The sequence below is a fragment of the Tursiops truncatus genome, chromosome 8 (genome assembly GCF_011762595.2).
Source record: "Tursiops truncatus isolate mTurTru1 chromosome 8, mTurTru1.mat.Y, whole genome shotgun sequence".
NCBI lineage: Eukaryota > Metazoa > Chordata > Mammalia > Artiodactyla > Delphinidae > Tursiops > Tursiops truncatus.
Window position 1 is genome coordinate 102,913,152 of NC_047041.1, and position 13,885 is coordinate 102,927,036.

The 13,885-nt window shown below is 55.8% G+C and overlaps 1 protein-coding gene across 4 annotated transcripts; it reads left to right on the forward strand.

Annotated features, from left to right (window-relative positions):
• The first annotated feature begins 1,599 nt into the window (after nucleotides 1–1,599).
• On the forward strand, nucleotides 1,600–13,823 carry ANKRD13D (ankyrin repeat domain 13D). 4 transcript variants are annotated; one of them, XM_033861228.2, is made up of 15 exons: nucleotides 1,600–2,119; nucleotides 2,694–2,829; nucleotides 2,956–3,080; nucleotides 3,950–3,995; nucleotides 4,078–4,221; nucleotides 4,472–4,661; nucleotides 10,327–10,393; nucleotides 10,791–10,872; nucleotides 11,094–11,155; nucleotides 11,263–11,393; nucleotides 12,340–12,497; nucleotides 12,587–12,703; nucleotides 12,789–12,952; nucleotides 13,032–13,120; nucleotides 13,389–13,823. In XM_033861228.2, exons 1-15 carry the CDS (start codon nucleotides 2,030–2,032, stop codon nucleotides 13,663–13,665), a joined length of 1,878 nt encoding a protein of 625 aa, XP_033717119.1. In that variant the 5' UTR covers nucleotides 1,600–2,029; the 3' UTR covers nucleotides 13,666–13,823. The 4 variants fall into 4 exon arrangements, with proteins under 4 accessions (XP_033717119.1, XP_033717120.1, XP_033717121.1 ...); XM_033861229.2 differs by having other exon boundaries at nucleotides 13,086–13,120; XM_033861230.2 differs by having other exon boundaries at nucleotides 1,602–2,119; nucleotides 13,467–13,823.
• Nucleotides 13,824–13,885: the final 62 nt, after the last annotated feature.

Here is a 13,885-nt window from a genome sequence, read left to right on the forward strand (position 1 = left end):
GACAGGAGGCAGGGAGACGGGTGAAGGGCCACTGATTCTGTCCAGGGAAGAGATGTCATAATGATGGTGGTGGTAAAGGAAGAGATGCAAAGGGGTCAGATGGGAAGAACGTGGCCCAGTGGGAATGGGCGGGACCTGGGGACGAGACAGAAGTGGGAGTCCAAAATGGCACAGCAGGAGGCCTGTGCTATCACTCAGAGTCACGACAGCCAGGGAGCAGAGCTGGCCGGAAGGGAAGAGGGTGAATGTGGCTGCATGTGGTTTGGAAACTGCTGATGGATTGCATGGGACATCAGGCACAAAGGTGTCCCAGAGGGAGCTGAAATGTGGTCCTGGAGGTGGCATCAGGGTGACAGTGGGAACAGACAGGCTTTCAGCTGGGAGAAGCCAGACTGGGAGTCGGGGAGGGACAACAGGGGCCCCGGGAAAGGGTTGAGAAGACAGTGGAATTAGGAGTCAAGGGCTGGGGGTGGGGGGGGGGAGTTATGTCTAAGGCCGCAGAAATCAGGAGAGGCTGGGCCTGAGACAGTCCCGTTAGATTTGGGGTGAAGAGGGCTTGGAGACAGGGTAGCCTCTTTTAAGGAAGATGGAGGCTAGAGAAGGCTGCAGCAGAGGCAGCCGGCAGGGACTGATTTTAGAGTTCTGGACATTCAGAGGCCTTTAAGCTGTCCTAGACCCAAGGACATTACAATGACCTGATGACACCACACCGTAGGGTAGCAAAGTGATCCCAGAGAGCACAGGAGCCACCTGGCCACAGTGAGAGGGCAGGGTGAAAATGGCAACTAGGGCCTCCCAGCCCAGAGACGCAGCTCAAACATCTACATCAAACTATCTGGTCATTTTTTAAATAGGGAGACTGAAACCAGAAGGTCAGCCTTGGCCAAGCCTGGCCACTGCCTCACCAAAACCCAGGCTAAGGCCAGGGTAAGGACACCGGAGCTCAACCAACGGAGGAGGCCTGCACCCTGGTTCCGGTGTGGGTGGAGGGGCTGGCCCTGATTTCGAAACTCTCCTTCCTCTCCTGACACTGGCAGCAAAGTGCAGCCTCTGCAAAAGGGATGTACGCGATGGATGAAAGCAGCCACTCACGGTGAACAGCCCTCCAGAAGACCTAGAGCTAGCCAGGCCTGCTCCCCCACCCCCCCGTACCCCCATTCCTGACTCCAGTGCACCCCCCACCCCAGGGCAAGGTCCAGCCTGTGGTGTGCCGGCAGCATACACTGGCCCAGGTCCCTGAGAAAGGTGCTTCAGGCTAAGCTGGTCAGCACTTAGGGGCATCTCAGAGGTGATGGGGAGGCAAGCCCGCACCTCGCATCCCACCCGCACACACAGGCCTGGTCTGTAACCGCGGGGTCTGGGTAAGAACACGGGGTCACAGGCAAGGAACTGCCAGGGAAACGCGCGTACCCCAAGAGCCACCGGCCCGCGGCCCGCTGAGCACGCACGCGCACACTCGCGCTCACGTCCCGGGGACCCCGGCCCCGCCCCTCGCCGAACCGCCCAGTCTCCGGACTCCCTCCTTCCCCTTCCGGACCCGCCAGGATGGGTCTGCGCCGTGTCTGAGACGGCCCCTGCCGGGCGCTGGCGGAGCTGCATCCAGGCCCCGCCCTCCGGAACGCCCTCCGCAGACCCTTCCCGGCTGAGACCCGGGCTGAGACGCAGGTCCTGGCTTCTGCCCTGGCGCACGTGGCCACCAGGGCTGCTGGGCAGCACCCCTCGCCCGCCCCCGGCGAGTGCCGGCCGGGCTGAGGTTTCTGCGGCTGCGAAGCAAGGGCGCGCCAGGCCCGACGCCCCGCCCCGCCTCGGCGCAGCCCCGCCCGCCGAGCCCGCCGAACCCGCCCTCCCGTCTGCCTGCGCCGCCGCCGCTGCCGCCACTGCCGCGGGGGCGCGGGGGCTGCGGTGGGCACTGCTCCGGCTCGGCGCGGACGGGAGGCGAAGGGCCCGCTCCAGGCCCGAAGCCGAGGCGGAGCCGGGCCGCCCCCGCCGCGCCCGCCGGCCCGCCCGGGATGAGGCGCTGAGGCCCAGCATGGCAGGCCCGGGCCCCACCTTCCCGCTGCATCGGCTAGTCTGGGCGAACCGGCACCGCGAACTGGAGGCCGCGCTGCACAGCCGCCAGGTGAGGCCCATCGGGCGCCCGGGCCGTCCTCCTGGTCCCCCACCCAAATCTGTGGTCTGCATCGGGAGGCCGCCTGCCCGGCTCCCTCTTCCCGGCCCAGAAGAGAGGTCACCTGCCCCTCGAGCTTGGGCTTCTGACCTCGGCTCCCAGCGCTGGGCCTTGCCCTGTCGGTCTCCCCACTTCACACTGCATCCAGCCTCCGAACTCGCGCCGCACCACCCCTAAGCCAGTCTGAGAAAAGCAGCCCGGTCCTGGTCCCCAAGTCAGTCCAAACTCTTGACATCGGCAGCTGCACCTCTACCAGACCAGGCCCTCCCCCCACCCCACCCCCACCCCTGCCCACCACCACCGGGCCCCCAGCTCTGTCCCTCGCAGAGGGCAGGAGAGGTGGGCAGGCCCTTCCCACCTACCCCCTCTCCTCCTTTGCCAGGACACTCAGGCCACCCTTTGCCATTTCCACCACCTGTGTGCTGTCCTTATTTCCTGCAGTGACTCCCAACCCTGTTCATCCCAGTGGCCTTCTTGCCTTGGCCTCTCCTTACTTGCCCTGTGCTGAGTGTCTCATCTCCCCCAGCACGACATCGAACAGGAAGACCCCCGGGGGCGCACCCCCCTGGAGCTGGCCGTGTCCCTGGGGAACCTGGAGTCCGTGAGAGTCCTCCTTCGACACAATGCCAACGTGGGCAAAGAGAGCTGCCAGGGCTGGGCAGGTACTGCAGAGGGCAAAGGGGCTCCCCTGAGGCTGGCAGCGGGGGGTGGTGGTGGTGGTGTGTGGGAGTGAATGGCCAGGCCTGGAGCCATCTAGAGAGCTCCCCTCAGCAGCCCAGTGCCCCCAGTCCTGCAGGAGGCAGTCAGCACTGGGGACCCTGAGATGGTGCAGCTGGTACTTCAGTATCGGGACTACCAGAGGGCCACGCAGAGGCTGGCTGGCATTCCGGAATTGCTCAACAAACTCCGCCAGGTACAGCAGGACGTAGAGGTGTGGCCAGTAAGGGGGGTGTGGGGCGCCATGGAGGGGACCGTGACAGACTATGTGGGGTAACCCTGCCGGGCCTGGCCTTGGAAGGGCACCCAGCCTGTGCAGCATGCTTTCCTGACACTGTCAGTGAGGTCCCTCTCTCTTGACCCCAACCCAGGGTGATGTAGGAAAGAGAGGCGACCAGGCCCACGTGGATGAGGCTTTTCTCCTTTTGGAGAGAAAGCCTTTTGCCAGCATAGAGGGTCCTCTAGTGCTAGAAATCTCAACAGAGCTTTAGATCATGGGTCTCCTGGTTAATGCAGATTTACTGAAAGGCGGATTTCATCCAACTTAGCAGATGCGGCCTGGACTCCTGTCCACCATTCTCAAAGCACACAGTGGGTGGGTAGGGGGCCCCCACTGGGAGAGCACACTACCTTGTGCCCTCCACCCCGGGGGCAGGGCCCCAGGGGGTCACTATGCCCCCTTTGCAGATGAGGACTCTGGGATCCAGATGGGGCAGAAGCTCCGCCAGGGACCCCCAGTGGGCTAGTGGCCAGGTTGAGCCTGGCCCCAGGCTTGCAGATGCTTATAGCCTGATGACTTGCAGACCTTTCAGGCCCCACTTGGCCCACCCTTTACTGGGTGGGGTTTGGCTGGGTTGGGGGCAAAGCTGGACCACGGCGGCACATCACACCTCACTGAGGGAATTCCCTGGTTGGCACTCCGTGCTTTCACTGTGGGGGGCTGGGTTTGATCCCTGGTTGGGGAAGGGCTGGGCTTCCAGAAGGGGGCCTGTGGACGAGGGGCTTCCCAGGCCCGCTGGGCCCTGCTGCAGGCAGGGCCCTGATCGGTGCTCTGGTCTATCTCAGGCCCCCGATTTCTACGTGGAGATGAAGTGGGAGTTCACCAGCTGGGGTGAGTGGGGACCTCTTGGCTCTCAGGGGCCTGGGCTGGGGCCGTTGGGAAAGAACCTTGGTGACCTCTGTGCCTCCTGCAGTGCCCCTCGTGTCCAAGATGTGCCCGAGTGACGTGTATCGCGTGTGGAAGCGGGGTGAGAACCTGCGGGTGGACACCAGCCTCCTGGGCTTTGAGCACATGACCTGGCAACGCGGCCGGAGGAGCTTCATCTTCAAGGGCCAGGGTGAGCTCTGGGGGGCTCCCTGCAGGCACGCAGCAGACCAGGGCCCCCAGGTTCTCCCGTGGCTTGTGAGGACAGTGCTGTCCTCTGTCTCTGTCTCCAGATGTGTAAATGGAGGTCGGGGTGGAGGGCGTCCAGAGGCTGAGGCCACACCCCGTGGCAGGAGGTGGCTGAGGGCACCACGATAGCCCTCTGGCCACTGTCTGGTCCTGGCACTTATTCGTCCCCCTCACACCCCCGCGCCGGCTGGCAGAGGCGGGAGCCTTGGTGATGGAAGTTGACCACGACCGGCAGTTGGTGCACACGGAGACACTGGGGCTCACGCTGCACGAGCCTGAAGCGCTGCTGGCCACCATGCGGCCCAGTGAGGAGCATGTGGCCAGTCGCCTCACCTCTCCCATCGTCTCCACCCACCTGGACACTCGCAATGTGGCCTTCGAGAGGTTAGTTGGGCCCTGGCCACACCGTGGGTAGTGCCCTCGAGCCTCTAGTTCAGGCTTCTGGGAGGCTGAGCCCCTCGCAGAGGCTGCTCGGGAGGGGGAGGGGGGTCCCTGCAGACCCGGTGTCTCTTCTGGACCACCTGCTGGTCCTGGGTCCTGTGGCACCTTCCACCTCCTGCACGCCTGTCTATACTGGCAGCTGTCTCCCTGGGAGGAGGCTGGGTCAGGGAGTCCCCAGTTTCCTGACTTCTGACCTCACGTGTTTCCCATAAAAACGAGGATTGAGGCTGCCGTGCAGGGCAGCTGTTTGCAGCAAGGTCGGCTTCTCAGCGGTGCAGCTGTGTCTGGGCCAGAGTCCTTTGTGGGTAGCCTAGGAGCCCACCCTTCCGGCAGGGTGTTATTTCTCTGACAACATGTGCCCCAGTTCCAATAACAGACTTCAGAAACACTTTTTTTCAAAAAACAGCTTTCTTGAGATATAATTTTGTATACTGTACCGTTCACCTATTTAAAGTATGCAGTTCAGTGGTTTTCAGTATCTTCACAGATACGTAACCGGTACCACCGTCCAATTTTAGAACATTTCCGTCACCTCAGAAAGAAACCCTGTACCCTTTAACAATCAACTCCCAATCAACTGCCTTTAACAATCAACAATCCCCTCCCCCCCAGCTAATCTACTTTCTGTCTCTATAGGTTTTCCTGTTCTGGATTTTTATATGAATAGAATAATACAATATGTGTGGTCTTTTGTGACTGGCCTCTTTTGCTTAGCGTCATGTGTTCAAGGTTCAGCCAAGTTGTAGCGTGTAACTGCTACATTCCTTTTTATGGCCAGGTCCGCTGCACGACTATACCACATTTTGTTTATTCATTCGTCCATTGATGGACATAAGGATTATTTCCACCTTTTGACTGTTGACTATTTGACTATGAAGAATGCTGCTCTGAGCGTCAGTGTACAAGTTTTAGTGTGGACATACATTTTCTTTCTCTTGGGTATTTACTTGCGAGTGGAATTGCTAGGTCCTGTGGTGACATGTGGTAATTAAACACAGATGTTTAATTGTTTGAAGAGCTGCCAGACTATTTACCAAAGGGGCTGCAGCATTTTACATTCCAGTCAGCGGTATATAAGGGTTCTAATTTCTCCACATCTTCACCAACACTTACTGCTCATTATTTATTTATTTATTTTGGTGTTATAACCATCCTAGCAGGTGTGAAGTGGTATTCACTGTGGTTTTGATTTACATTTCCTTAATGACTAATGATGTTGAGCATCTTTTCATGTGCTTATTGGCCGTTTGTATATCTTCTTTGGAGAAGTGTCTATTCAGATCCTTTGCCCATTTTATCTTTTTCAAAAATTAATTAATTAATTTGGCTGCATTGGGTCTTTGTTGCCGCGCGCGGGCCCCCTCCAGCCGCGGCGGGCGGGGGCCACTCTTCACCGGGGTGCATGGGCTTCTCATTGCGGCGGCTTCTCTTGTTGCGGAGCACGGGCTCTAGGTGCACGCTGAGGGCCGTGGCCCGCAGGCCCAGTAGTCGTGGCCTGCAGGCCCAGCAGTCGCAGCTCGCTGGCTCCAGAGCGCGGGCTCAGTAGTTGTGGCGCACGGGATAAGCTGCTCCGCGGCATGTGGGATCCTCCCGGACCAGGGGTTGAACCCGTGTCCCCCACATTGGCAGGTGGATTCCCAACCACTGCGCCACCAGGGAAGTCCCCCTTTGCCCATTTTAAAAATTGGGTTATCTTTTATTATTGAGTTACAAGAGTTCTTTGTATGTTCTAGGTAGAAATCCCTTATCAGCTACATGATTTGCAAATATTTCCTCCCATTCTGTGGGTTGTCTTTTCACTTTCTTGATGGTGTCCTTTGAAGCACAAAAGTTTTTAGTTTTCATGAAGTCCACTTTATCTATTTTTCCTTTTGTTGCTCGTGCTTTTAGTGTCATATCTAACGATACTTTGCCAAATCCAAAGTCATGAAGATTTTCCCCTATGTTTTGTTCTGAAAGTTTTGTAGTTTTCTTACAGTTAGCTCTTTGATTTATTTTGAGTTAATATTTGTATATGGTGGGAGGTAAGGATTCAGCTTCATTCTTTTGCATGTGACTATCCACTTGTTCCAGCACCGTTTGTTAAAAAGACTGTTAATTCCCATTGAATTGTCTTGGCACCCTTGTGGAAAAATCAGTTGACCAGAGATGTATGGGTTTATTTCTAGACTCTCAGTTCTATTCCACTGGTCTGTATGACTCTCTTTGTGCACTGTCTTAATCACATGTTGCTTTGTCGTAAGTTTTTGAAATTGGAAAGTATAAGTCTTCCGACTTTGTTCTTCTTTCTCAGGATTATTTTACGTATTCTGGGTGGGTCCCTTGAAATTGCATATGAATTCCAGATTCAGCTTGTCAATTTCTACAAAGAATTCAGGTGGGATTCTGATAGTGTTTGTGTTGAATCTGTAAAACAGTTTGGGGAGTGTTGCCATTTTAATAATGTTAAGTCTTCTGCCATGAACGTTGGATATTTTTCCGTTTTAGATCTTTAATTTTTTTTCAATGATGTTTTGTAGTTTTCAGAGTATAAGTTTTACACTTACAGTAAATACATTTATTCTAAGTATTTTATTCTTTTTGTTATAAATTGCATTGTTTTCTTGATTACATTTTTGAACTGTTCATTGCAAATCTATAAAAATACAATTGATTTTTATATATTGATCTTACATCCTGCAATCTTGTCAAACTCATTTTTTAGGTCTAATGGGTTTTTAGTGGATTCCTCATATTTCTTATATGTAAGACCGTGTCATCTGTTAATAGTTTTACTTCTTCCTTTCTAATCCGAATGCCTTTTATTTCCTTTTTTTTTGTCTAAATGCTTTGTCTGGAACCTCCAGTAGAATGTTGAATAGGAGTGGCAGGAACAGACATCTTTATCTTGTTTCTGATAAAGAAACAAGGGGGAAAGCATTCAGTCTTTCATCATTAAGTGTGACATTAGTTGTGGGTATGCTTTATCAGGCCAAGGAAGTTGCCTTCTGTTCCTAGTTTGTTGAGTGTTTTTATTGTGAAAGGGTTTGGGTTTTGTCAAATGCCTTTTCTGTGTCTATCGATATGATCACGTGACTTTTATTTTTATTCTATTGATATGTGTTGCTATCAGTTAATTTTCAGATGTTGAACCAACCCCGTATCCCTGGGATAAATTTCACTTTGTCGTGGTGTATCATTCTTTTCATGTGTTGCTAGATTTGGTCGGCTACTATTTTGTGTCCATATTCCTAAGAGGTAATGGTTTATGGTTTTCTTGTCATGTCTTTGCCTGGTTTTAGTATCTGGACAATGCCTCATTGAATGAGTTAGGCAGTGTCACCTCCTTGTCTATTTTTTGCAAGAGTTTGTGAATAACTGGTATTAATTCTTCTTTAAAAGTTTGGTGGGATTCTTTGGTGAAGCCATCTGGGCCTGGGCTTTTCTTTGTGGGTACTTTTTGGTTTGTTTTTGTTTTTACTGCTTCAGTCCCATTACTTGTTACAAGTCTGTTAGATTATCTACTTCTTCTTGAGTTAGTATTGGTAGTTTATGTCTCTCTAGGGTTTGTTTACTTCATCTAAATTATCTGATTTGTTGGGGTACAATTGTTCATCATATTCTTTTATTTATAATCCTTTTTATTTCTGTAATGTCAGTAGTAATGCCCCCTCTTTCATTTCTGATTCTGGTAGTTTGAGTCTTCCTTCTTTGTCAATTCCATTGATCTTTTGAAAGAACCAGCTTTTGGTTGAATTGATTTTCTCTATTGTTTTTCTATTCTCCATTTCATTAATTTTCACTCTAATATTTATTATTGCCTTCCTTCTGCTTGCTGTGGGTTTACTTTGCTCTTTTCCCAGTGTCTTAATATGGAAGGTTAGCTTATTGATATAAGATCTTTCTTCTTTCTTAATATAGTTATTTACAGCTATAAGTTTCTTTCTCAGCATTGCTTTAGTTGTGTCCCATAAGTTTTGGTATGTTGTATCTTCGTTTCCATTCATCTCAAAGTATTTTCTGATTTTGCTTTTGATTTATTCTTTGATCCATTGGTTATTTAGGAGTATGTTGTTTACTCTTCCCATATTCATGAATTTCCCAAGTCATCTTTTTTCTGTTACTGATTCTGATTTCATTCAGTTTTTTTGTTGTTGTCTTTTTTTAATTTTTTTGCGGTACGCGGGCCTCTGACTGTTGTGGCCTCTCCCGTTGCGGAGCACAGGCTCCGGACGCGCAGGCTCAGCGGCCACGGCTCACGGGCCCAGCCGCTCTGTGGCATGTGGGATCCTCCTGGACTGGGGCACGAACCCATGTCCCCTGCATCGGCAGGTGGACTCTCAACCACTGCGCCACCAGGGAAGCCCAGTTTTTTTTTTTTTAATTAAGGTTGCTTTCTTGTTGTTGTTGTTATTTATTTATTTTATTTATTTATTTTTAGCCACGTTGCCTCTTTGCTGCTGCGCTCGGGCCCTCTCTAATTGCGGTGAGCAGGGGCCGCTCTTCACTGCAGCGAGTGGGCTTCTCATTGTGGTGGCTTCTCTTGTTGCTGAGCACAGGCTCCAGGCGCGCAGGCCTCAGTAGTTGTGGCACGTGGGCTCAGTAGTTGTGGCTCGCGGGTCCAGATGGCTCTGCGGCACGTGGGATCCTCCCGGACCAGGGCTTGAACCTGTGTCCCCCGCAGTGGCAGGCGGATTCCCAACCACTGCGCCACCAGGGAAGCCCTCATTCAGTTGTGATTGGAGAACATTCTGTGTATGATTTCTGTCCTTTCAGTTGTATTGAGGTCTCTTTTATGGCCGAGCCCACGGTCTATCCTGAAGAATGTTTCACATGCCCTTGAGCAGAATATGTATTCTGTTGTTGGGTGGAGTGATCTAAGGATGTCTATCAAGTCTAGTTCGTAGCGTGTTCAAGTCTTCTGTTTCCTTGTTGATCTTCTGTCTGCTTGTTCTATCCATTATTGAAAGTGGGGTGCTGAAATCTCCAACTATTATTGTTGAATCAGACATAGCTTTATTTTTAAATTTTTATTATGGAAAATTTCAAGCACATATGAAAGAAGAGAGACTAGTATGATGTTCTCATCACCCAACTTCAGCATTTATCAACATTTTGCCAATCTTTTTTTTAAATTTTTTTTTGGCCACGCCGAACGGCTTGTGGGATCTTAGTTCCCCAACCAGGGATCGAACCCAGGCCCTCAGCAGTGAAACCGCTGAGTCCTAACCACTCGACCGCCAGGGAGTTCCCAACATTTTGCCCATCTTGTTGAATCTACCCTTCCTCACTTTTTTCCTGTTTTCTTTTTCCCCCAACTATTTTAAAGCACGTCCCAGATGTCGTATCATTTCAACAGTAAATGCTTCTGCGTGTGACTCTAACAGATAAGGATGTTTTTAAACCAAGCCCCAACGCCATTATCACACCTAGCAAAAATTAATAATTCCCCAGTACTTTCTAGTCCTCAGTCCTCTGTTCATTTGTCCCCAGCTGTCCAGGCAGCCTCCTCAAGGCCCCTGTGTGTTTCACAGCAGGAAGGCAAATTGGAGGGGGTCTTTGGAAGGGACGACTTTGGCCAGAGTTGGGGGGTGTGGGTCCTCATGAGCTCCTGTTTGGTCTGTTTCAGGAACAAATGTGGTATCTGGGGCTGGCGGTCTGAGAAGATGGAAACCGTTAGCGGCTACGAGGCCAAGGCAGGAGAGGCTAGTGGTGGGAGCTGGGGTAGGAGACGAGGCCCAGGAAATCTGCCCCTTCTCCACATCCACCCTGTGTGGAGGGAGACCCAGCAGCCCGTGGGCTCCGGATGCCCTGTGTGGCCATGGGAACAGTGGGGCCCGAGTGCCCAGCCCCTGCTGAGCACGCAGGGATTACCCACAGCACGGGCCCCTACCCGGATCACCGAGATGAAGCCAGGAGCATTTTACCCTCATTAGTGACTTCCCGGGGTTCAGACCCCACCCCCTCCACTGTGGGGAGTGAGATCCTATCTGTCCCTGGGGACAGGAGGACTTGGGTCCTGTGCTGGTGAGGCTGAGTGTGGGCAGCAGGCTCTGAGCCCCCAGCTCCCCCTGTGTCCCCCCTGCTCCCCAGGTATACAGCGCCACCAATGTGGAGCTGGTGACACGCACACGCACGGAGCACCTCTCCGATCAGGACAAGTCGAGGAGCAAAGGTAAACCCAGGTGCGCCTGCCTGCTGCCCAGTCACACCGTACGGGGTGGTCACCCTGATCTGGGGTCAGGGCCAGAGTATCTGGGACCAGCTGGAAGGCTTCCCCGTTCCCGTCTGCTCCGCCTTCCACCACAGGGGAGGCTCCCAGGGTGGAGGCTAGGTGTGGGCAGTCTGGGGGCAGTGGCCCCAGGTCCCCTCATGGGCTCCACCCCTTCTCCTTAGGGGGGAAGACTCCATTCCAGTCCTTCCTTGGGATGGCCCAGCAGCACTCCTCCCACAATGGGGTGAGCCGGGACTGGGGGCCGGGGGCTGGGGGCCGACTGGCAGGGCCCACTGAGCGGGGCCGGGCCGGCGCCTCCCCAGCGCTAAGCCTGGTCCCGGGGCCACCCAGGCTCCTGTGCAGCAGGCAGCCAGCCCCACAAACCCCACCGCCATTTCCCCCGACGAGTACTTTGACCCCAACTTCAGCCTGGAGTCGAGGAACATCGGCCGCCCCATTGAGATGTCCAGCAAAGTACAGAGGTGAGGTCTGGGGGCTGGCGGGGGGCTTCCCTCTGGGACAGGGGACCCTGCCTGGTGCCCCCGAGCCCTTGCAGACCCTGTCACACACAGGGCCCCCTGGAGTGGGGGACTCACTCACCCAGCTGGCTGCCTTCTCGACTCACTCCCTGGGGGCCGGGCCAGGTCTGCTTTAGCCATGGTCCTTGGCACCCAGCTCGGGGCTTGGCTCAGAGGACTGGTCGCTCTTCTTGGTGAACGAATGAATGGGCAGCACCACCCATGTATGGTTTTCTGTTCAACTGAACGAGCACCTGCTGGGGGCCAGCTTGTGGCAGACAGGAAGGGCACGCGGCTCTAACACCTCCTGGCTTCGTGGCCCAAGGAATCACCTTCCCCTCTGAGAGTCTGTCCTCCCCCTCAGTAAAACGAGAACAGTTGCCTTTGGCCACCTGCTCACAAAGGTGCTGTGAGGCTCTGATGAGCCGTGACTTCTAGTGCGTCTGGTGGGCCCAGCACTGTGCCAGGAACCTCACGTGGACTCCCTCAGCCACGCAGCAGCGGGGCTGGGATGCGACCCCAGCAGTGCGGTCCCGAACTGTCGGGCTGTGCGGGACCCCAGAGTACGGTGAAGTGCGACGTGCTGGCTGGCTGTGGGCCGAGGAGGAGGGCAGGGCTGTGGACGAGGCGGGACTGAAGCCAGGAGCTCAGCCCTGCCCTCCTCGTCCAGGAGAGCTGAGCTGGCACAGAGCGCCCGGGGCCCAGCCTGAGCCCAGGGCCGGGGGGCAGCTCAGGCTGTAGGGCCAGAAGGACATGAGCTCCTGGGGGAGGCAGGCAGGAGCAGCTGAGCAGAGAAGAGGGTCCCCCAGGCCAGGTGGAGAGCAGTAGAGGCAGATGTCCAGAGTAGGTGCGCCTTAGCAGAGGGGCCACCAGAGTTTCCTTGACCCACGTCCTGCGGTTGGCCGGGCAGGTTCAAGGCAACACTGTGGCTGAGCGAGGAGCACCCGCTCTCCCTGGGTGACCAGGTGATGCCCATCATCGACCTGATGGCCATCAGCAACGCTCACTTTGCCAAGCTGCGGGACTTCATCACCCTGCGCCTCCCGCCCGGCTTCCCGGTCAAGATTGGTGAGAGGGTGGGCCGGGCAGCAGGAGGGCCCCCGGAGTGGGGTGGGCATGGGCTGCAGGGCTGGCTCAGGCTCGACATCTCCTCACAGAGATCCCCCTTTTCCACGTGCTCAACGCCCGCATCACCTTCAGCAACCTGTGTGGCTGTGACGAGCCCCTGAGCTCGGTGTGGGTGCCGGCGCCCGGCTCTGCCATCGCAGCTTCAGGTACCGCCGTGGGCGGGCGCGGGGCCGTGAGGTTCGCTGGTCTCTGTGCACCAGGGGCTGAGCACGACCCCTCTGCTGCACCCAGCGAGCCCCTTCCCCTGTGAGGTGGACCCCGCCGTGTTTGAGGTGCCCGACGGGTACAGCGTGCTGGGCGCAGAGCGCAGCGAGCCCCTTCGCGACGAGGACGACGACCTGCTGCAGTTTGCCATCCAGCAGAGCCTGCTGGAGGCGGGCACGGAGGCGGAGCAGGTGGGGTGCGGGCAGGAGCTGGGCCCCGGGCGTGGGCAGGGGTGGCAGAGGTGACAGCTCCGGGCTCTGGCTGCTGCAGGTGACTGTCTGGGAAGCCCTGACCAACACCCGGCCTGGTGCCCACCTTCCCCAGGTCACGGCTTACGAGGAGCAGCTTCAGCTGGAGCGGTGAGGCCCTCCGGGACCTGCCAGGTCCATGTCTCAGCCCCGCCCTGCCTCGAGGACCCTGCCGGCTGGGGGGGTTCTTGGCTGGTGGGGTCAAGTAGCAGGGAGGTGCTGGCCCCAGGACCCCACACCCTCTTTGAGGCCACCCTCCATCTTCCGTGCTGCCCACCAGCGAGGGCGGCACGAGGGATGGGGAGACAGGGCCCGGCCTTGTCTCTTGTCTCCGGTCCTCGGGTCCCAGCCTCCCTGTCCTTATCTTCGGCCTCTGCAGCCATGTCCCAGCCCTCGGCCTCCTCCCCAGCCTTAGCGCTCATGGGTCTGCTCTCCCCTCTCATGCCTCGCCTGGAAGGGCCCTCCAGGAAAGCCTGCAGATGTCCACAGAGCCTGAGGGTCCGGGGGCCCCTCTCAGGGCGCCCCCGAGCTTTGAGGAGCAGCTTCGCCTGGCCCTGGAGCTGTCTGCGCGGGAGCAGGCGGAGTGGGAGCGGCGGGGGCGGCGGGAGGAGGAGGACCTACAGCGGACCCTACAGCGCTCGCTCACGGAGCTCTGAGCCCCGCCCTCAGGAGGGCTGCCCGGGGCTGCACCGCCCCCTACTTTTGTAACTTATTTATTTATAGACACTCTGCTGCTGCTGGGCTTGGGGCCTGGAGCCCTGCGGCTGGGCGTGCATTGGAGACTGAGATGGAAATAAAGAGACCCTCAGCAGCAGGCTTGCTCCGCTCATTGGGGGGGGCTGGGGGGGGAGTGCTGGGGGGCACCGAGGGGAGACA

Excerpts from the sequence above, each read along its gene's own strand:
- ANKRD13D (XM_033861228.2), top strand. The coding sequence starts at position 2,030 with ATGGCAGGCCCGGGCCCCACCTTCCCGCTGCATCGGCTAGTCTGGGCG. Across the intron at positions 10,873-11,093 it reads GGACAAGTCGAGGAGCAAAG|GGGGGAAGACTCCATTCCAG; the intron begins GTAAACCCAGGT and ends CCTTCTCCTTAG. Across the intron at positions 11,156-11,262 it reads AGCACTCCTCCCACAATGGG|GCTCCTGTGCAGCAGGCAGC; the intron begins GTGAGCCGGGAC and ends GGGGCCACCCAG.